We start from the raw sequence: 20,884 nt of genomic DNA, 5'->3' as shown, positions 1-20,884 counted from the left end.
GACATTTCTAAAAAGCATGAGGGGTGTAGATACGTTGAATGGCGGGTGTCATGTCCCTAGGGTGGGGGATTTCAAGACTAGGGGACATGTTTTAAAGGTGAGAAGAGGAAGATTTTAAAAGAATAAATATTTTTTCCACAGGGTGGTTGGTGTGAGGAATGAACTTCCAGAGGAAGTGGCATTTGCGGGCACAGGTCCAACATTGAAAAGACATTTAGATAAAGTTAATGAAAAGGAAAGTTTTGGAGGGATATGGTCCAAAGGAAGGCAGGTGGCATAAGCTTATTTTGGGAACTTGGTCATAATGAGCAGGTTAGACCGAGGGGTCTGTTTCTGCACTGTGTGATTCCAAGTTGTTTACCCAAGAGCTAGTCTAAGTCAGCGAGCACAGGGCTGACGGGAGAACGGGATTTGTTGTGAGGAAGGATACAGAAAAACAGGAGCTTCGGGTGACCTCAAGTTTATAGAAGGTGGAATGTGGGAGGCCAGCTTTGAGTGTGTCAGAAGAGATAGGCCTGGAGCAAACCAAGTATGAGCTGTAAACTGGAGAGAGAGAGAGAGCAACAAATAACAATCCTCCAAGGGCAGAGGGAGGTGAGTTTTCCTTTTGCTCTCCAAGCAAGGACAATGGGTATACACTGTTCTGATCCAGAACAATTACAGAAACATGATCATTTTGGTCAGCATGGACCAGTTTGGGCTGAAGGGCCTGTCTCCATGCTGTAGGACTCGATGGCAGCAGGGTGAGACTAAGGATGGGATCTGAATATCCGCCAGGTATTTAACACTTAGGAAGGACAGAAATATAGGAAGAGGAGGTGGGGTAGTATTGTTAGTAAAGGAGTTTTAATTGAAAACAGAAATCACTGGAAAAGCTCAGCAGGTCTGGCAGCATCTGTGCAGTGAAGTCACAGTTAACATTCAGGTTCAGTGACCCTTCCTCAGAAACGAAGGGTCTAATGGTCTCAAGTTTCTGGGGAAAGGTTACTGGACCTGAACTATTAACTCTGACTTCTCTCCACAGATGTTGCCAGGTCTGCTGAGCTTTTCCAGCAACTTCTGTTTTTGTTTCTGATTTCCAGCATCCGCAGTCCTTTCGGTTTTTAATGAGGAAGGAGACTGGCTCAGAAATTCTTGACGTAGAAACTGTACAGGTGGAGGTACAAAACTCAAAGGAGATTATTTGTAGGCCCCCAAACAGTAGTCGTGATTTAAGAGAAGGCATTAAACAGGAGATTTGTATTGCGTTCAATTTTGATCACTACATTGTAGGAAGGATGTCAAGGCTTTGGAGAGGATTCAGAAGAGGTTTACCAAGATGCTGCCTGGAGAGTAGAAATGCAATTAATCAGGTTACAACTGTAATCATGGGTGAGTTTAATTTACATATACATTGGACTAACCAAACCACCATGAAGCAGGATTTCCTGGCGTGTACACTTCATGGTTTTTTTAGACTAATACATTGAGAAACCAATTAGAGAGCAGGCTGTTCTAGACAGGTATTGTGTGCAATGAAAAAGCATTAACTAACAATCTTGCTGTATTAGGGAAGAGCGATCATAAAATTATAGAATTGCTCATTAAGATGGAGAGTGAAGAAGTTAAATCCAAAACTAAGGTCTTGAATCTAAATAAAGGTTATGAAGCACAAATTGGCGATAATGGAATGGAGAATGTTTCTAAAAGTCCTGGCATAAATGGGTACACAATGGCTAATATTTTAAGAATGTATGTATGAATTACAACAATTATTCATTCCCATCTAACCCAAAAATGAAATAGGAAGATTGGTTCAACCATGGCTTACAAAATCAATTCAGGGTGGTATTAAATCCAAAGTGGAGACATATAAAATTGCCAGAAAAAGCAGCAAACCTGAGTTTAGAATTCAGCAAAAAGAAACGACAAAAGATTTGATAAAGAAGTACAGAGCATACAGCAGAGTATGAAAGTGAACTTGCAGGAACATAAAAACTGACTGTAAAAGCTTCTATAAATATGCGGGAAAAAAAAAATCAGCGAAGACAAATGTCGATCCTCAGAAATGGACGTGATTGTAATGGGGAACAAAGCAATGGCATAAGAATTGAACACGTTTTCTGGTTGTGTCTTCACAAAAGAGAACAGAAGTAATTTCCCAAAAATCTTAGAATGCCAAGATCTACGGAGAAGGAAGAATTGAATAAAATCAGTATTAGTAACAAAATGATACAAGAGAAATTCACGAGGCTAAAGGCGGACAAATCCCAAGGGCCTGAAAAATCTACATCCCAGAGTATTCAAGCAAGTGGCCCTGGAAATATTGGATTTGCTGGTAGGCATGTTCTAAACTCCTATGGGCTCCAAAGCAGTTCCTCCAGACTGGAGGGTGCTAAGTATAGCCTCACTATTTAAAACAAAGGAGAAATAAATTGAAGAAATATAGAGCACTTTGTCTAACATTGGCTCAGGGGAAAATGCTAGTGTCTATTATAAAATATATGATAACAGAACACTTGCAAAGCAGTTAGTCAGCACGAGATTATGAATGATTTGGAGATGCCAGTGTTGGACTGGGATGTACAAAGTTAAAAGTCACACAACACCAGGTTATAGTCCAAGAGGTTTATTTGGAAGCACTAGCTTTCGGAACATCGCTCCTTCATGAAGGAACAGCGCTCCGAAAGCTAGTGCTTCCAAATAAACCTGTTGGACTATAACCTGATGTTGTGTGATTTTTAACTCTGAGATTATGAAAGGCCCTTCACGAATCCACTAGGTTCTTCTGAAGATGTAACACATCGAATAGATAAGGGAGAATCAGTGGATGTGGTGTTTTTGGATTTCAAGGAAAGGTTGAAAAGGTTACAAGAGGCTAAAAATTAAAGCACGCAGCATAAGTGTCTGATGTACCAGCTGGGATTGACTGACCTGAGAGAGAGTGTGGGAACAAATGGATCATTTTCAGGATGGTGGATTGTGATGAGTGGGATACTGCACAGATCAGTGTTTGGGCCACAGCTATCCACAATATAGATAAATGATTTGGATGAGGGAACCAAATGCAATATTTCCAAGTTTCCTAATGGCCACAGACGAGATGGGATTGTAAACTGTGAGGAGGTCATTCAAGTAAGCTGGGTCAGTGGGCAAACACATGGCTGGTGCAGTCCAGTGTGGCTACATGTGAAGTAATACACTTTGGTGTGAAAAACAGAAAGCGTGATTGAAATGGTACATATTGGGAAGTGCGGATGGACAAAGGGTGCCCTCGTACACCAGTCAATAGAATGGAGCAGTGAGCAATTCATAAGGCAATGGGTATATTGGCCTTTATTGCCAGGGATTTGAATTCAGAAGTAGGAATGTCTTACTGCAGTTAACCAGGGCCTTGGTGTGACCCAGCTGGAATACTGAGTGTAATTTTGGTCTCACTACCTAAGAGAGGATATATCCTCCCTCGAGGGAGTGCAGTAGGGGTTCACCAGGCTGATACTGGGATAGCAGGACCCCCCCTCCATGAGGAGAGTTTAGTCTGACTGGGCCTTAGAAGGAAGAGAGGGGGATCTGATTGAAATGTCTGGAAGTCTAACAGGGCTAGACAGACTAGATACAGAGAGGATGCTTCCCCTCACTGGAGAGGGTAGAACCGGGGGTCAGAGTCTAAGGATATGGGGTAGACCATTTAGTACGGAGATGAGGGAACAATTCCTCCCTCTAAAGGCAGTGAGACTGTGGCATTCTCTACGACAAAAAGCAACGGAGGCCAAATCACTGCATCGATTCAAGAAAGAGGTTGGTGCGTTTAGAGATTTCTAAGGCATCGGGGCTAAAGTGGGAATATGGTATGGAGAGAGAGGAGGCTCAAAGGGCTGTATGGCCTCCTCCAGCTCCTTTTGTTTTGGATTTTTCAAGTTTTCGGAGACAGTTCTGGCACAATGTTGATGTACGAGGTTCCGGAGATCGGCGGTTAATAGATTGCCATGGATTGCATGGTGTTACCAGGCCCCCGGTAAGCGGCAGGAAGAGTGAAGGTGGATCTATTACCAGCTGCTCTCCCGACAGAACCTCCAGCAGTTTGGTCAGTATGCAGCCATCACGCAGGTCCACGTACAGATCTGTGACCCGACACATCACGCGCGCCAGGTGAGAATTCATCCACTTGGTAAAGGTCTTCTTCTGTACAGCATCCCGCTCATCTGGGAGGGGGGGGGGGGGTGGAGGGGCGAAAGGGGAGGGAGAAGGAGGGGGAGAGGGGGGAGGGAGAAATAGAGAGAGAGGGAGGGAGAGAGAGATGGACAGAGTGGGTCAGAGACACAGAGGGAGAGCAGGAGAGAGGGAGGGCAGAGAAGGAGGGGAAGAGGAAGGGGAAGAGAGGAAGGGGAGAGAGGGAAAGGGAGGGAGAGGGAGAAGGACGGTGTTGAGAGTAGACAGAGAAAGAGAGGAAGAGGGGGCAGAGAGGGAGAGAAACAGATAGAGAGAAAGGGAGAGATAGGAAGAGGGAGAGAGAGGGAGAGAGAGGGAGGGAGAGAGGGACAGAGAGGGACAGAGAGACAGAGAGAAAAAGGGAGAAAGAGAAAAAGGGGAGAGGGAGGGAGAGTGTGGGGAAGGGAGAAGGAAAGAGGGGGGAGAGATACAGGGAGGGAGAAGGACAGAGACATAGAGGGGGATAGAGAGAGAGGGAGAGATAGAGGGAGAGAGAGAGGGAAAGAGAATGAGAGGGAGAGGAAGGCAGAAAGTTGTAGGGAGAGGGAGGGAGGTAGAGGGAGAAGGGAAGGTGTTAAACCACAGCCTAGTACCTCTCCACACACCATTAGCACAGAGTAACTCCCTCAGTGATTATACAAGGCTCAGCTAGAATCTGCACCCTCTCTAGGGCAAAGAGACTGTCAAGCTGAGGCTCCTTAAGGAGCCATTTCCCTGTTGGGAACTTCACTCCACCATATAACCAGGCGATGCCTGGGAATGTGGGAATGTGGGAATGTGGGAATGTGGGAATGGGTCCAGATATAACCACAGCATTTAAAGTTGACAAAGAGAACAAGGTTAGATAGAAACTGTCGGAATCTTCAATATCCATGTGCTAATATCTTTTTTTTTAATTCATTCAGGATGAGGGCACTGTTGGGTGGGTCAGCATTTATTGCCCATCCCTAATTGCCTAGAGGGCAGTTAAGAGTCAACCATATTGCTCTGGGTCTGGAGTCACATGAAGGCCAGACCTTGTAAGGATGGCTTTTTTCCTTCCCCAAAGGACATTAGTGAACCAGATGGGCTTTTCCTAACAATTCAAGGTCATCATTAGATCTTTAATTCCTGACTTTTTTAAAAATTGAATGCAATTTCTACAATATGCTGTGTGGCAGAGTTCAAATCCAGTTCCCCAGAACATAGAGTCATAGAGTCATAGAGATGTACAGCATGAAAACAGACCCTTCGGTCCAACCCGTCCATGCCGACCAGATATCCCAACCCAATCTAGTCCCACCTGCAAGCACCCAGTCCACATCCCTCAAAACCCTTCCTATTCATATGCCCATCCAAATGCCTCTTAAATGTTGCAATTGTACCAGCCTCCACCACATCCTCTGGCAGCTCACTCCATACACGTACCAACTTCTGCGTGAAAAAGTTGCCCCTTAGGTCTCTTTTATATTTTTCCCCTCTCACCCTAAACCTCTAGTTCTGGACTCCCCGACCCCAGGAAAAAATACTCTGTCTATTTATCCTATCCATGCCCCTCATAATTTTGTAAACCTCTATAAGGTCACCCCTCAGCCTCTGACCCTCCAGGGAAAACAGCCCCAGCCTGTTCAGCCTCTCCCTGTAGCTCAGATCCTCCAACCCTGGCAACATTCTTGTAAATCTTTTCTGAACCCTTTCAAGTTTCACAACATCTTTATGATTGGAAGGAGACCAGAATTGCATGCAATACTCCAACGGTGCACTAACCAACGTCCAATTATTCAGAGAAATATATTGAAAATATTCAGAGACTGAGTGAGTCATCAAACGCACAGACAACGTCATAATTAATAAACTATACCTATTTTTTCTTCGAGTGTAGCTGTCATGACCTGGGTCTCTGCATGAACAATCCAGCAATACCATTGCAGACAGAAAGACTTTTGAAGATTTGCAAGAGTTTTGTTGCAAATCTACACTTTAGCACGAACACCAGTTTCAACCTTACCCCATCCAGAAATCAACACCCCATCCCCATTGCAGAAGGCCCCAGCTGCACAATACAAAGGTCACCCACTTCCAATCAACTCTGGAGCGAAAGGGACCAGCATTTCTAATTCCAGCCCAGGCCATGTCAAAGGTCAGGGAGCTCATACTGAGGGTGTAGCGACGAACAGAAGACACCAAGGGTTGATGGATGCTGCGGCAATTGCGAGGGTCAGCTTGCCAGCATGTTTACATCTCCCAAACGCCCTCCCCGCACCCCAAACACCCCACCAGTGGCAGTGAGCTGCCCAATCCCACCTTTCCCTTGTAATTCCCCTCCCACCCCCACCACCTCAACCACCCAGTGGGCACTGACCTTCTGCCTGTTCCTCAGCCAGAATACATACGTCACCTCCTCTGAGCGCACCATTGGCTGAGGATAGACTTTCAACAGCAAATTCCAGTTGTCATGGTCAGTTCGGCTTGCAAAGGTATGACACTCACAAACCCAAAATGAGAAAAGTGACTGAAATGAACATTAAAGTTTTACTTTAAACAATTTTCACTTCCTACATGGAGGCATCGTTAGCTCGGCCCTGTATTTACTGGCTATCCCTAGTTGCCTCTTGAGAAGGTGATGGTGAGCTACCATCTTGTATCGCTGCAGCTGGTTGACCCACAATGCCACTGGGTATTGCTGCATTTGGACATGGATTGCTTCAGTTTCTGAAGAATCACTGAACATTGTGCAGTCCTCAATGAACACCCTCACCTCTGACCTTATAATGGCGGGAAGGTCATTGATGAAGCAGCTCAAGAATGTGGGGCATTGACTGTGGAGAGGGGGCTTTTACAGCAGTGAGGGAGGCATTTCATGTAGTGAGTGGGGCAGTTACTGTGGAGAGGAGGGTCCTTACTGAGTGAGTTGATGAGGTTTAAGTCGGGTAAGACTCACCAGCGAGGGCTTTGATTCTGGATGATTCAAACAATTTGGAGGTGCTGTGCTCCTCTTCCCATTGACTGTCTGAGGTCTCCCATCGACTGCTCACTTTGTATTGTCGCTGCACCTCCATGTTGTCGAGGTCAGTGGCCGTAGATGACATGGTGTCAAGGTTCAGAGGTCAGATGTCTTGGATAAAAGTGGGAAGCTTGAAATCTGAAAAAAAAACGAAGGCACTGTTATGCCATGTAGATATTTTCTATAGCGACCTGTCCAGGGATGTTATTCCACACATCTGCAACTGATGGGACTCAATCTGGATTCCTGTCTCAGAGGTGGAGACATTACCGCTGCACCATAAAAGGCCTACCACTTGTGCTCTGTAACCATGGTAACAAATGAGGAAAGAACAACTAACTACAATAAAACAATAACAGCAAACTCACTGCCTGAGACAACCCAGCTTCTCACGGATGATGGCTGAGGGTTGGTGGTAACATCATGAGACTAGGACCCCACAGTCCCCAGGCCATGAGTTCAAATCCCATCAGGTCAGCTACTGGAATTTAAATCCAATTCATAAAATCTCTGTGATGGTATCCATGGCAACTACATTTGAAAATATATGGATTGATTAGCAATACACTGCATGGTGTTGTGCAGGTCATATCTCATAAACTTGATTGGGTTTTTTTGAAATAGACATTCCTGATGAAGGGCTTGTGCCTGAAACGCCAATTCTCCTGTTCCTCGGATGCTGCCTGCTTTTCCAGCGTCACACTCTCGACTCTGATCTCCAGCAGCGGCAGTCCTCACTTCCTCCTTTTTTTGAAGTAGTGACAAATGATTGATGAGGGCAGGGTGGCAGATGTTATCTACATGGACTTTAGCAAGGCCTTTGACAAGGTCCTTCATGGCAGGCTGATACAGAAGGTGAAGTCACATGGGATCCACAGTGAGCAGGTAAGATGGGGTCAGTCATAGAAGATTGAGAGTAGTGGTAGAAGGGTGTTTTTTCAAAATGTAGAACTGTGACCAGTGGTACTCTGCAGGAATCAGTGCTGGGACACACACACCACCGCCCCCCACCCACCTTGTTTATAATATACATAAATTGGTTCTGTGTATTAGTCTGGGCTATATGTAGAGCAGTAGGGGAATGGGTCTGGATGGGCTACTCTTTGGAGGGTCGGTGTTGGACTTGTCGGGCCGAAGGGCCTGTTTCCACACAGTAGGGAATCTATATCTATATCGTATATAAATATATGTATATAATATATATAAATGATTTGGATGAGAAGGTAGGTGGCCTGATCAGCAAGTCTGTGGATGACACAAAGACTGGGGAAAGCAGTGGACAGTGAGGAAGATACAGGAGGATATAAATTAGGCTGGTGTCTTGGGCAGCGAAATGGCAGATGAAACTTAATCTGGACAAAAGCACTGTGGTGTATTTTGGAAGGCTTATTGCAGGAGGGAAGTGTACAGTAAATGGCAGAACCCTTAGTAGCATTAACATACAGTGGGATCTAAACATACAGGTCTACAGTTCCCTAAAAATGGCAACACAAGTGGGTAAGGTGGTCAAGAAGGCATAAGGCATGTTTGCCCTCATTGTTTGGGTCACAGAGTATAAAGATTGGCAAGTCATGTTGCATTTGTATAGAACGTTAGTGAGGCCACATTTGGAATATAGAGGAACCTCGATTATCCTGCATTCAATTATCCGAATATCGGATTATCCGGCAAGATCACAAGGTCCCGATGTTCGGCTAAACTATGTTATCCAGCAATCAGTTATCCGGAATTTGGTTAACCGAATGAAATACTGCTCACCCGTGTCTTTCAGATAATCGAGGTTCCTCTGTATTGTGTACAGTTCCAGTCACCACACTACCAGAAGGATGTGGAGGCTTTGGAGAGGGCGCAGAAACTGTTTACCAGGATGTTGCCCATTTGGAGGATATTAACTATGAGGAGAGATTGGACAAACCTCGTTTTGGTTTTCACTCAAACATCGAAGGATGAGGGGCGAGCTGATGGAAGGTTACAAGATTATCAGAGGCATGGATAGTTGAAGACATTTTCCCCAGGGTGGAAATGTCAATTATAGGGGACTGAGGTTTAACATAAAAGAGGGGGGGGGGGGAAGTTTAATGGAGATGTGAGAAGCAAAATCTTTTACACAAAGAGTGATATCTGCAGAGGAGGTAGTGGAAGCAGAGGCATCTTGACAGATATATGAACAGGGAGGGAGTAGAGGGATATGACAATGTCAAGAGGTTTTCAGTTTAGTAAGGTTAGGTGGGCCGAAAGGCCTGTTCCCATGCTGCACTGTTCTGTGTTCTTTGTTCCATCGCTTGTTGTAAAATCCCATTGGGCACACTAATGCACTACAGGGAAGGAAATTGGTCATCCTTATCCATTCCTGATAGATAGCCTCATTCCTGATGGAGGGCTTGTGCCTGAAACATTGATTCTCCTGCTCCTCGTTTGACCCGCTGCGCTTTTCCAGCACCGCACTCTCGACATGCTTATCCAGTACTGATAACCCGGTGGAGTCAAACTGGGGAGGATCGGCAAAGCAGAGATCTTCGTGGATAGCACAGTCAGCGAGTTGGTCTGACTGCAGAGGCAGAAACGAAACAGGTGATCAACAGACACCAAAAAGATCACCAGGCGGGAAGACCCATGGGGCCATTCCTCCTTCCGAACACAGTCAAAACAGAGCAGGAGTGATAGGAGATTCACTTGTGAGGGGAACAGACAGAGGTTTCTGTGGTCGCAGGTTCTCTTATGTTATGATGACAGGGTCAAAGCTATCATTGAGCAGCTACAGGACATTCTGAAAGAGGAGGGAGTACTGCCAGAGGTCATGGCCCATGCTGGTACCAGCACACACCTAAATATAGGGATGAGCTGCTGTAAACAGAATAGAGAAAGCTTGGATATAAATTACAAAGCAGGGCCTCAAAAGGTAGTCATCTCAGAGTTACTCCCAGTGCCACGTTCTAGCCTCATCAGGAATAGTCTTGTTGAAGGTGTGGCTTTAGGGAAGGTTTAAAAGGGAGGCATTTTAAATTCTTGAGGCAATGGGACTGATTCTGGGGAAGATAGGTTCTGTACAAGCTGGAGGGGTTGCACCTTGCAGGGGCATTTGTTTGTACCGTGGAGTGGGAGAAGGTTTTAACTACAGTGTCATCGGGAGGCGAGAGTGAGGGAAACAAGAATGGAATTGAAAGGGAGAAAGCAAAAGTGGAAAACGGAGGAAACAACAGCAGAGAGGCACAAGGTACAAAGGAAGAGTAAACATTTTCAAAAAGTCAAGTCTGAAACTACTAAATCTGAATGCACAGAGAATTCACAACAACATAGACAAATTGACAGTGCAAATGGTTGTAACTGAGTGCAAAATCACTGTGATTACAGAGACAGAGATGCAGGGAAAGACTAAGAACTGAGCATCAAAAGGGTATTCAATCCTTCAGAAGAAGTAACAAAAAGTAGGAGGTGGGATGCTCCTACTGGTAAAAGATGGTGAAGCAGAGTGCTTTCTGGGATGGTAGGTTTGTCCCATGAGGAGAGGATGGGTTTCTCTGTTCTCATTGGAATGAAGAAGGCTAAGAGGGGATTTGATAGAGACATACAAGATAATCAGAGGATTAGATAGGGTAGACAGTGAAAGTCTTTTTTCCTAGGATGATGACGCCAGCTTGTACAAGGGAGCATAACTACAAATTGAGGGGTGATAGATTTAAGACAGATGTCAGAGGCAGGTTCTTTACTCAGAGAGTAATAAGGGCATGGAATGCCCTACCTGCCAATGTAGTTAATTTAGCCAAATTAGGGAGATTTAATCAATCCTTGGATAAGCACATGGATGATGATGGGATAGTGTAGGGGGAACGAGCTGAGAATAGTTCACAGGTCAGCACAACATCAAGGGCCGAAGGGTCTGTTCTGCGCTGTATTGTTCTATGTTCTATACTCCCCCCTGGCTGAGGGACCAGAACAAGGGGTCACAGACTCGGAATATATAATCAGCCATATTGGACTGAGATGAGGAGAAAAATCATCACTCAGACTGTGGCGTCCCTGTGGAATTCTCTACTGCAGAAAGCTGTACAGGCCAGGTTATTCAATAAATTTCTGAATGAAACAGACAGATATCTAGAAGCTAAAAGCATTGACATGTATGAGGAGAACAAGGACATGGCATTGAGGTAGAGGTTCAATGAGCCAAATGGCCTACTCCTGCTCTTAATTTCCTTCCCTAAAGGATATTAGTGACTTCAATGGGGGATTATAATAATCAAGGATAGTTTCATGGTTACCATCACTGAGATTTGCTTTTCTGATTTATTACTTGAATATAAATTCCATTAGCAACACTGAACAAACCCAGTATAAAATATTATGACAAGATATTTCTCACCAATGCTCATAGCTACCACAATCTCTTCTACAGGTTGCAATCTAGAACCAACAAACTCCATGACCAACTCTGATTGGGCACATTCCTGAAAGTTTAATCACATGACATCTTTGCAAGTGATGCTTAGTCATGTGACATCTGAACACATGACTTTTACAATTGCAACTGTGTTTCCCAAAGAAAGTTTGACTCATAGGTAGTCTTTACTTCTGGTTTCATACTGCTGTACACTAAATTCCAGAACAAGGTAGGTTCCTGTGAGTAAATTTTATGGGGAAGGAGGGGAGAAGAAGGGTAGAACATTGAAGCTGTAATGATTTGACTTTGCAGTGCCTAATGGTAACTTAGTGAAGTTGGTTGTGAATTTCTCAGGAGTGCCCTAGAGTTATGAATTAATCTCCAGGACACTGCTTCAGTTTTGCTGCACCCTTTGGTTCAAAGATGGCTACAAACTTAGGGAGGGAAGTTGATGGTCAAAAGCCATCCTGTGAGATAAATCTCTTCAGAGTGTGGCCCTGAGAATGGGAAGTGTGAGAGAAAGGGCAGGAGAGGTATGTGGGCATTGAGAAACACATCCAGCACAAGTTGGTAAACCCACTTTGGAACCAGTAACAAATTGTAAAATGGCAGCATTCAAATATTCTCAGATCAGACAGTAATATAATGACTTACTGTTTACAACTAAAGGGTATAACACCCTGATATCCTGCCTGTAATCATTCAATAACCCAGAACCCCAAAAGGTGCTGTTTGAATCTCTCTCCTGGTGACAAGAAAGGTGGCATATCATAGTGTCATACAGACCCTTTGGTTCAACCAGTCCATGCCAACCATGTTTCTCCAAAGTAAACTACACCTGCCTACATCTGACCCATATCTCTCCAAACCTCTCCTATCCATGAACTTCTCCAAATATCTTTTAAATGTTGTAACTGTACCTGCATCTACTACTTCCTCTGGCAGTTCATTTCACAAACTAACCACCCTCTGTGTGAAACATTTGCCCCTCTGGTCCCTTTTTAAATCTTTCTGCTCTAACCTTAAACCCATGCCCTCTAGTTTTGAACTCCCCTACACTGTAGGAAAAGACCTTGGCTATTCACCTTATCTATACCCCTCATGATTTTATAAACCTCTATAAGGTAACCCCTCAACCTCCTACATTCCAGTTAAAAAAAAAGTCCCAGCATCCCCTTAACTCAAAACCTCCAATCCTAGCAACATCCTTGTAAATCTCTTCTGAACACTCGCCAATTTACTAATCACCTTCCTATAGCAGGGTGACCAGAACTGGAACGGTACTCCAGAAGAGGCCTCACCAACATCCTGTACGACCCCAGCAATACATCCCAAATCCCAGACTCAAAGATCTGAGCAATGAAGGCAAGCGTGCTAAACACCTCCTTAATCAGCCAGTCTACCTGTGACACAATTTCACAGAATTATGTACCTGAACCCCGAGGTGTCTCTGTTTGACAACACTCCCAAGGGCCCTACCATTAACTGTATAAGTTCTGCCCTTGTTCGTTTTACCTCACATTTATCCAAACTGAACTCCATCTACCATTCCTCAGCCCATTGGCCCAGTTGATCAAGATCTCTTCATAATATTTAATAACCACCTTCACTTTCCACTATGCAGCCGATTTTTGACCTCATCTGCAAACTTACTAACCAGGCCTCCTAAATTCTCATCCAAATTGTTTATATAAATGACACACAGCAATGGGTCCAGTATCAAATCCCTGCAGAACCCCACTGGTCACAGGCCTCCAGTCCGAGAAACAACACTCCACCCCATCAACCTCTGTCTCCTCGAGTCAAGCCAATTTTGTATTCAATTGGCAAGCTCTCTCTGGAACCCATGTGATCTAACTTCACTCACTAATTTACCATGCGGAACCTTGTCAAAAGCTTGACTAATGTCCATGTAAACCATGTCTGCAGCACTGCCCTCATCTGTCGTTTTGGTCACACCCTCCAAACTCAATCAAGTTTGTGAGACATGGTTTCCCCCACACAAAGCCATGCTGACTATTGCTAATCAGTTCTTGCCCCTCCAAATGCATGCAAACCTTATCTCTCAGAGTCACTTACAACAACTTACCCACCACTGAGGGTCAGACTCACTAGTCTGTAGTTCCCAGGATCCTCCTCCTCAGACATCTTAAAATAAAGGCACAACATTAGCCACTCTCCAGTCTTCTGGCACCTCAACCATGCCTGTAGATATAAATATTTCTGGTATGGGCCCCTCAGTTTCTTCCCTAGCTTCCCACATGGCCCTGGGGTACACTTGATCAGGTCCTGGAGATGTATCCACCTTAATGTTTTTTAAGACCTCCAGCATGTCCTGTTCTGTAATGTGGACTGTTTTCAAAACATCAGTATTTATTTCCCTGAGTCCCTAGCCTCCATGTCTTTCTCCACAGGAAATACGTAAAATACTTGTTTAGTATCTCTCCCATCTCCTGTGGTTCCACGGTGGGCGGCACGGTGGCACAGTGGTTAGCACTGCTGCCTCACAGCGCCAGAGACCCGGGTTCAATTCCCGCCTCAGGCGACTCTCTGTGTGGAGTTTGCACGTTCTCCCTGTGTCTGCGTGGGTTTCCTCCGGGTGCTCCGGTTTCCTCCCACAGTCCAAAGATGTGCAGGTCAGGTGAATTGGCCATGCTAAATTGCCCGTAGTGTTAGGTAAGGGGTAGATGTAAGGGTATGGATGGGTTGCGCTTCGGCGGGGCGGTGTGGACTTGTTGGGCCGAAGGGCCTGTTTCCACACTGTAAGTAATCTAATCTAATCTTTAAGGGGCCCTAAATGCAGCTTTCTTCTGAATGTACTTCTTAAGAGTACTTTGGATTAAGTGTGGTGCTGGAAAAACACAGCAGGTCAGGCAGCATCTGAGGAGCAGGAAAATCAACGTTTCGGGCAAAAGCCCTTCATCAGGAATGAAGGTGGGAAGCCTCCAGGGTGGAGAGATAAATGGGGGGAGGGGTGGGGCTGGGGAGAAGGTAGCAAAGAGTACAATAGGTGGATGGGGATGGAGATGATGGGTCAGAGAGGAGGGTGGAGTGGATAGGTGGGAAGGGAGAGAGAGGCAGGTAGGACAGGTCATGGGGGACAGTGCTGAGCTGGAAGTTTGGAACTGGGTTAAGGTGGGGGGAGGGGAAATGAGGAAACTGGTGAAGTCCACATTGATACCCTGGGGTTGAAGTGTTCCAAGGCGGAAGATGAGGCGTTCTTCCTCCAAGTGTTGGGTGGTGAGGGAGTGGCGATGGAGGAGGCCCAGGAGCTGCATGTCCTCGGCAGAGTGGGAGGGGGAGTTGAAATGTTGGGCCACAGGGCAGTGGGGTTGATTGGTGTGGGTATCCTAGAGATGTTCCCTGAAGTGCTCTGCCAGCAGGCATCAACATCTGCAGTCCTCACTTTTGCCTATCTTTGGATTATCTTAACCTGATATTGCCAAGGCTACCTTACTCCCCTTTTTGCCTTCCTGATTTCTATCTTAAGAATGTCCCTATTCACTTGATTCACTTGATCCCAGTTGTCTATACCTGATGCATGCCTCCTCCTCCTTGACCAGAGCCTCAATATCTTCATTCACCCTCACTGAAGTCTCAGTTTCGTGGGTGAGATTGGAGAAGGGAGGGTGGTAGCTGAGATTCTCAAAATCATTAATGGCCTGGACCCTGGAGATGCTGAAAAACTGAGTTCACCAGCTTTAAAGTGAATGATGAAAATGTTAAAAAAACAAACAGGAGTTGCTGGAAAAACTTTGCAGGTCTGTGGAGAGAGAGCAGAGTTAATGTTTTGGGTCCAGTGACCCTTCTTCAAAATGTTAACTATTTCTCTCTCCATGGACGCCGCCAGACCTCCTGAGTTTTTCCAGCAACTTATGTTTGATTTTCAGCATCTGCAGTTCTTTGGTTTGTTCTTTCTTTGACAAAAGATGCAAACTTTGTTCGCAAACTCAAGTTCAGTGATTGTCTTCAGTCAGGGGGCAGGTAGTTGTGTGGAAATATGCAGGGTTAGTGGGAAGAGGAGGGTCGTGGGCACTCGTGGAGTTACTCTGACAGAGAGCCAAGACACGCACAATGGGCCGAATGGCCTCTTTCTGCACAGTGACTAGTCGATCTGATACTCGGGTGCCCTGTCTCTCCTGAAGTCTGACGCTATCGTCCTTGCTGTTTGCCAGGTTGTGGGGTTTTTTTTATTATTGCTTGCAAATCTGGGAATGAAACCCACCATGTACAAGACAGCAGCCCAGTCTTACATACACACACACACACACACACACACAAAGGGAAGGCACGCTGTGCCATTCTGGGCAGCTATATAAGGGGCTGATCGCCACAGACTCCCTCACAGTGACACTGTTTGAGTAAACCTCATTGGCACCAGACCTCGGGCCTGTCATTCTTTGTAAAGTATGGTGCCCACAAACCTCCACAGACCAGCTGAGGCCTATCCAGGGATGTCTGAAGGGTCAGCACAACTTGCCTGCTTTCATATTCCTGCAGTCCCCTCTCTCTCCTTCGCTCAGCCTCCCCAACCCCACATCCCACCAACCCAACACCCCCAAAAGAAAACCACAATACAACCTTGGCTGCAGAGACTGTGGAAATCTGAAATCTCCGAATGCAGCAGGGAGATTGAAGTTTTTACAATTGGGACTTACCGAGGCGGGGGCTGTATATTGGGGTGGACGCAGGCTGGAGGGGCTGAATGGTCCCAGCGTTCATTCAAACGAAAGGATTTTTTTTTTGTTGTTTGTTAGAGCAGGGGTCTGGGGAGGGGATTGCTGCTACAGGAGCTGGGATATGCACTGACCAGCAATGGACATCGAGCTGCAAGCGCCGAAGGGACTTACCCAGAGAGGGGGGGAGGGGGGTGGTAGTGCCTGGTGTCCGGGGGGGATAGTGGGGCTTCTCTTCCTGCTGCTCCCTGCGCGATGTGGCTGCGGTGCCTGGCTGAGAGATCCAGACAGACAACGGGATGGAGGGAGAGAGAGAGACAGAGACACGCCTCCCGCAGCATCAGCAGCACTCTCTCCGAGTCGGCATAAAACGCGGTGGGAATCGCAGCGGATCAAAGCGAGGACTTGCATTGATGTAGCGCCTCCCGAAGCTTTTGCCGGCCGGAGTTCTTGGAACTCGATCCCCCCTACCCCTCGGCTCGGACAGCAAGGAAACAGACCCTCGAGTCCATCTCGTTCCAGCTTGCTTCAATGATACAAGTCCCCGTGTTGCCAGCACTTGGCCCATGTCCCCCTCAAACCCTTCCTATCCATGTGCCCGGCCAGATGCCTTTTTAAATGCTGTAATTGTACCAGCCTCCCCACCACTTCCTCTGCCAGCTCGTTCCACCCTCTGTGTGAAAACGTTGCCCCCTCAGATCCTTTTTAAATCTTCCCCCTCTCACCTTCAACCTATACCCTCTAGTTTTGCACTCCCCCACCCTGGGGATAAAGATCTTGTCTGTTTACCCTATCCATGTCCCTCGATTATTTTATTCACCTCCATAAGGTCACCCCCTCAGCCTCCCACAGTCAAGGGGAAACAGCCCCAGCCTATTCAGCCTCTCCCTACAGCTCAAACCCTCCAACCCCGGCAACATCCTTGCAAATCTTATCTGAACCCTTTCAAGTTTTGTAACACCTATCCCAAGGGGAGAAAGTGAGGACTGCAGATGCTGGAGATCAGAGCTGAAAATGTGTTGCTGGAAAAGCACAGCAGGTCAGGCAGCATCCAAGGAACAGGAGAATCGACGTTTCGGGCATCAGCCCTTCTTGCTGAAGAAGGGCTGATGCCCGAAACGTCGATTCTCCTGTTCCTTGGATGCTGCCTGACCTGCTGCGCTTTTCCAGCAAAACATTTTCAGCTAACATCTATCCTATAACAGGGAGACCAGAATTGAACGTAGTATTCTAAAAGTAGCCTAACCAATGTCCTGTACAGCCTCAACATGACCTCCCAACTCCTTTACCCAATGCACTGACCAATAAAGGCAAGTGTATCAAACACCACCTTCAACACCCTATCTACCTGCGACTCCACTTTCAAGGAGCTATGCACCTGCACCCCGAGATCTCTTTATTTGGCAACACTCCTCAGGGCCCTAACATTAAGTGTGTAAGTTCTGTCCTTAACAGCAATGTGGATCCTCCTACACAGAAAGAAGGAGCAAGAGTTGGCCATTCGGCTCTTCAAACCTGCTCCACCATGCAATACGATCCTGGCTGACCATCCAACTCTGTTCTCGCATTCTCCCCCCATACGCTTTGATCTCTGTCGCCCTACTGTCCTCCTTTGGATTCAGCCACTTCCTGGGGCAGGGAATTCCGCAGGCTCCCCACTCTCTGGGTGAAGACATTGTTTCCTCATCTCAGTCCTACAGCCCCCAAGGACTACAACAATTCGAGAAGATTGTGTAAAACGATCTGTTTGGACACCCTGGAAAGAATAAAACCAGTAAAACCTGCAATGGGCACATACTGGTCTGCCTTGTTTTATCCCCTTTTGCACAGTGCCCCTGTATGATCAGTGCAGACATTCTCAAGTGTTAGTTATTTTTTAATCATTTCTTTTCCTCTCGGTGATGTTATGACACCTCTGGTGCAGGTGAGATTTGAACCTGAGTGTCCTAGCTCAGAGACAAGAGACATTACTCTCAAAGAGCTTGTCGGCAAACGCAGCTCACCCTCACCATCTCAATCAGAGATGAGTAATAAGTTTCCTAGCCTCACCAGCAAACCCCAAATCCTGTACATGCCCGTTCCTTCACCATCACTGGGTCCAAATCCTGGAATTCCTTCCCGGTGCACACTGCGGGGTCCCTACACCTGCCCCATTCCCTGCGGAAAGGGCTTTGGAATGGGCAATAAATACCTGGTTCTGTCAGCGATGCCGGTGTTGGACTGGGGTGGACAAAGTTAAAAATCACACAACACCAGGTTATAGTCCGATAGGTTTATTTGGACGCACAAGCTTTTTGGAGCCCTGCTCCTTCATCAGGTGATTGTGGAACAGTGCTCCAAAAGCGAATGCTTCCAAATAAACCTGTCAGATATAACCTGGTGTTGTGTGATTTTTAACTTTTGGTTCTGTCAGTGATGTGAACGAATTTTTAGAAGAAGAGACACAGTGAAATGCTGCTGGAAATCTGCAATAAAATCATGAAAGAATCACCAGATGTGTTTCAACAGAGGAGACCATTCAGCCCATTGCATCTGCGCCACTGTTACTTAGTACCCATCTCCTGCTTTTTGCCCCATGCCCCTCCACGTGGAGTGGCTGTAGGACTGTAATGTCTACCTTTTAGCTTTATTTTTATATTTTCCTAACATGTTATGAAGAATTGTAATGTAGAACGTTCAGCTTTTTTTTTCTTTATTTCTCAATTTTACTACCTAATCTGTTTTTGACATCTAAGATTTGCAACCAGGCACTTTGTACCTGAGAATGTACCGTGTAAGATGACGTTGTAAACCTTTCACTGTACTCCTGTACTTGAGTACACACGGTAATAAAACCTAATTCTAAGTTCTGAACGCCTCAATTGAACCTGCCTCCAGCACGTTTCCAGGCAGTCTGTACCCAAACCCCCACAGTCTGGCAGCTCAGTGGAAAGAGGAGAGAAAGAGGGAAACAGTTATCATTTCAAGTTAAGACCCTTTATCAGAACCGTAGTGAACTATTTGGAGGGTCGGAGTTCTCTCGGCCAGTTTACACACTCCTGGCTACAGCTATCTGATGTTTGGTTAAGTGTTGGTTGTCGTGGAGAACTTACCATCCATCTCCACCCTTGGCTCGGTGTGAGTGTCACATGCTCTCTCTCTCTCCCACCCAGAGGATGCTGGGAGTGCTCGGTTTAAGATCAGGGTGAAAAGTGGCTCCTCTGACCTGTGAGAGCCTGGACTCTGGGCCCAAGCTCCTGAAGTGAGACTTGAACCAAGAGCCTTCTCGGTGAGAATAAGGAGTATTACCCACTCCACCACAGCTCTGTTTGTGTGTGTCATTTAGAATCCGAAAACTGCAAAGCTGGAACCTAAGGGGCAACCTTTTCACATGGAATGAGCTGCCAGAGGAAGTGGTGGAGGCTGGTACAATTGCAACATTTAAAAGGTATCTGGATGGGTATATGAATAGGAAGGGTTTGGAGAGATATGGGCCAAATGTTGGCAAATATGACGGGATGAGTTTAGGATATTTGGTCGACATGGATGAGTTGGGCCAGTATGAAAATAGCACCGTGGGTACTCGATGGCTGGACCAAGGGAGTGGAGCAGATCAACAATTGTTGTGCTTTTTCAGACCGACCAGCGGCCGGGAGTGTGTGAACAGTTAGCCTCTCTGTGGTATGTAAGGTGCATAAACTCTGGGCATCCTGCAGTATTGACTGTCAGTGTGTCACTGTGACTGCTGGGGAGCTGCCTGAGATGGGCACTTGCCCACTTGCTGAACAGGAAGACGGGAGGGTTCATGTGTCAGAATGACCCTGTGTCATGTACACTGGTTGCTGTCCCTGCTCCCACACACTGGATCCGTTGCTCAGCACAGACCCACAGCCTGCTTAATGTCCAAAGAGTCATGGCCCACTGGGTCTCTCCCACACAGACATGTGAGCAGTGAGGGAACGTGTGTTTATGGAACATTTCTGAACTACTGCCTTGTCAACCATGGCCTCAGTGCCACAGCTTCTTTTACCTTGCCCCCCTCTCGCTGTGCCACCCTGAGATATCCTCTAGCTCAGGTGCAGGGAGCCTGTTTGGCAGTGTAGCCTGTCGACCCTGGAGGTTTGGTGGGGTTATCCTGTCTGGGTCAGAGAGGCCAAGGGCTGTCTTACCAGAAACAAGTTGACCTTCCTTGACTTGTGTTTCCAAGGGTCCTATCATGCCACCTCAAGGGTCACGTGCCAATGGGTTTGTATGTGCTTCTTGGCACGGCCCTGCCCCCTTGTGAGAAAGGGGGGCCCAGACAGGAGTCAAGGTCCCTCCTTCATCTTCTTGTTGTGACTTTCCTGAGCCCCCCAGTGAACCGGGGCAGTGAAGTACAGAATCTCCAGTATCTCCTGAGTGTGCACGGTCAAACTGTCCAGCCCTGGGTTCGGTGACCTCTCTCAACCACTTCAGCATGGAGCCCATCCTCCGTTATGGACAAAGGGAAGTTTATCAAACCTTGTGGTTATCGATCTGCCCAAGCAGTGCCACTGTAGTAGAGTTTGTAAATGTTAGGACGGTGACTTTGCACGAGTGGAAGGAGATGGAGTGAGGAACAATGTGAAGGGAACTGTCATGGGTCAGGAATTCCAGGGGGTCCGCTGTAAGGTTTTGTTGTCCCTTCAGGTTCCTTGAATCTCA

At 46.5% G+C, this 20,884-nt stretch overlaps 1 protein-coding gene across 5 annotated transcripts in view; it reads right to left on the bottom strand.

Annotated features, from left to right (window-relative positions):
• The window catches only part of LOC140454472 (spectrin beta chain, non-erythrocytic 1-like), a 274,811-nt gene that overhangs the window by 181,400 nt on the left and 72,527 nt on the right, over positions 1–20,884 (bottom strand). Inside the window, exons 1-4 of one of the 5 annotated variants that reach the window (XM_072549238.1) lie at positions 16,397–16,505; positions 13,636–13,694; positions 7,109–7,309; positions 4,030–4,181 (exon numbers count right to left, since the gene is read on the bottom strand). In XM_072549238.1, the coding sequence (XP_072405339.1) occupies positions 4,030–4,181; positions 7,109–7,256 (300 nt within the window). In that variant the 5' untranslated portion in view covers positions 7,257–7,309; positions 13,636–13,694; positions 16,397–16,505. Of the gene's footprint in view, positions 1–4,029; positions 4,182–7,108; positions 7,310–13,635; positions 13,695–16,204; positions 16,298–16,396; positions 16,506–20,884 lie in introns of those variants that run through there. The other 4 variants (XM_072549236.1, XM_072549237.1, XM_072549240.1 and 1 more) reach the window with 4 other exon arrangements.

The sequence above is a fragment of the Chiloscyllium punctatum genome, chromosome 29 (assembly GCF_047496795.1).
Source record: "Chiloscyllium punctatum isolate Juve2018m chromosome 29, sChiPun1.3, whole genome shotgun sequence".
Lineage (NCBI taxonomy): Eukaryota > Metazoa > Chordata > Chondrichthyes > Orectolobiformes > Hemiscylliidae > Chiloscyllium > Chiloscyllium punctatum.
The sequence above is the reverse complement of the archived record's forward strand: the minus strand, read 5'-3'. Positions and strand labels throughout refer to the sequence as shown.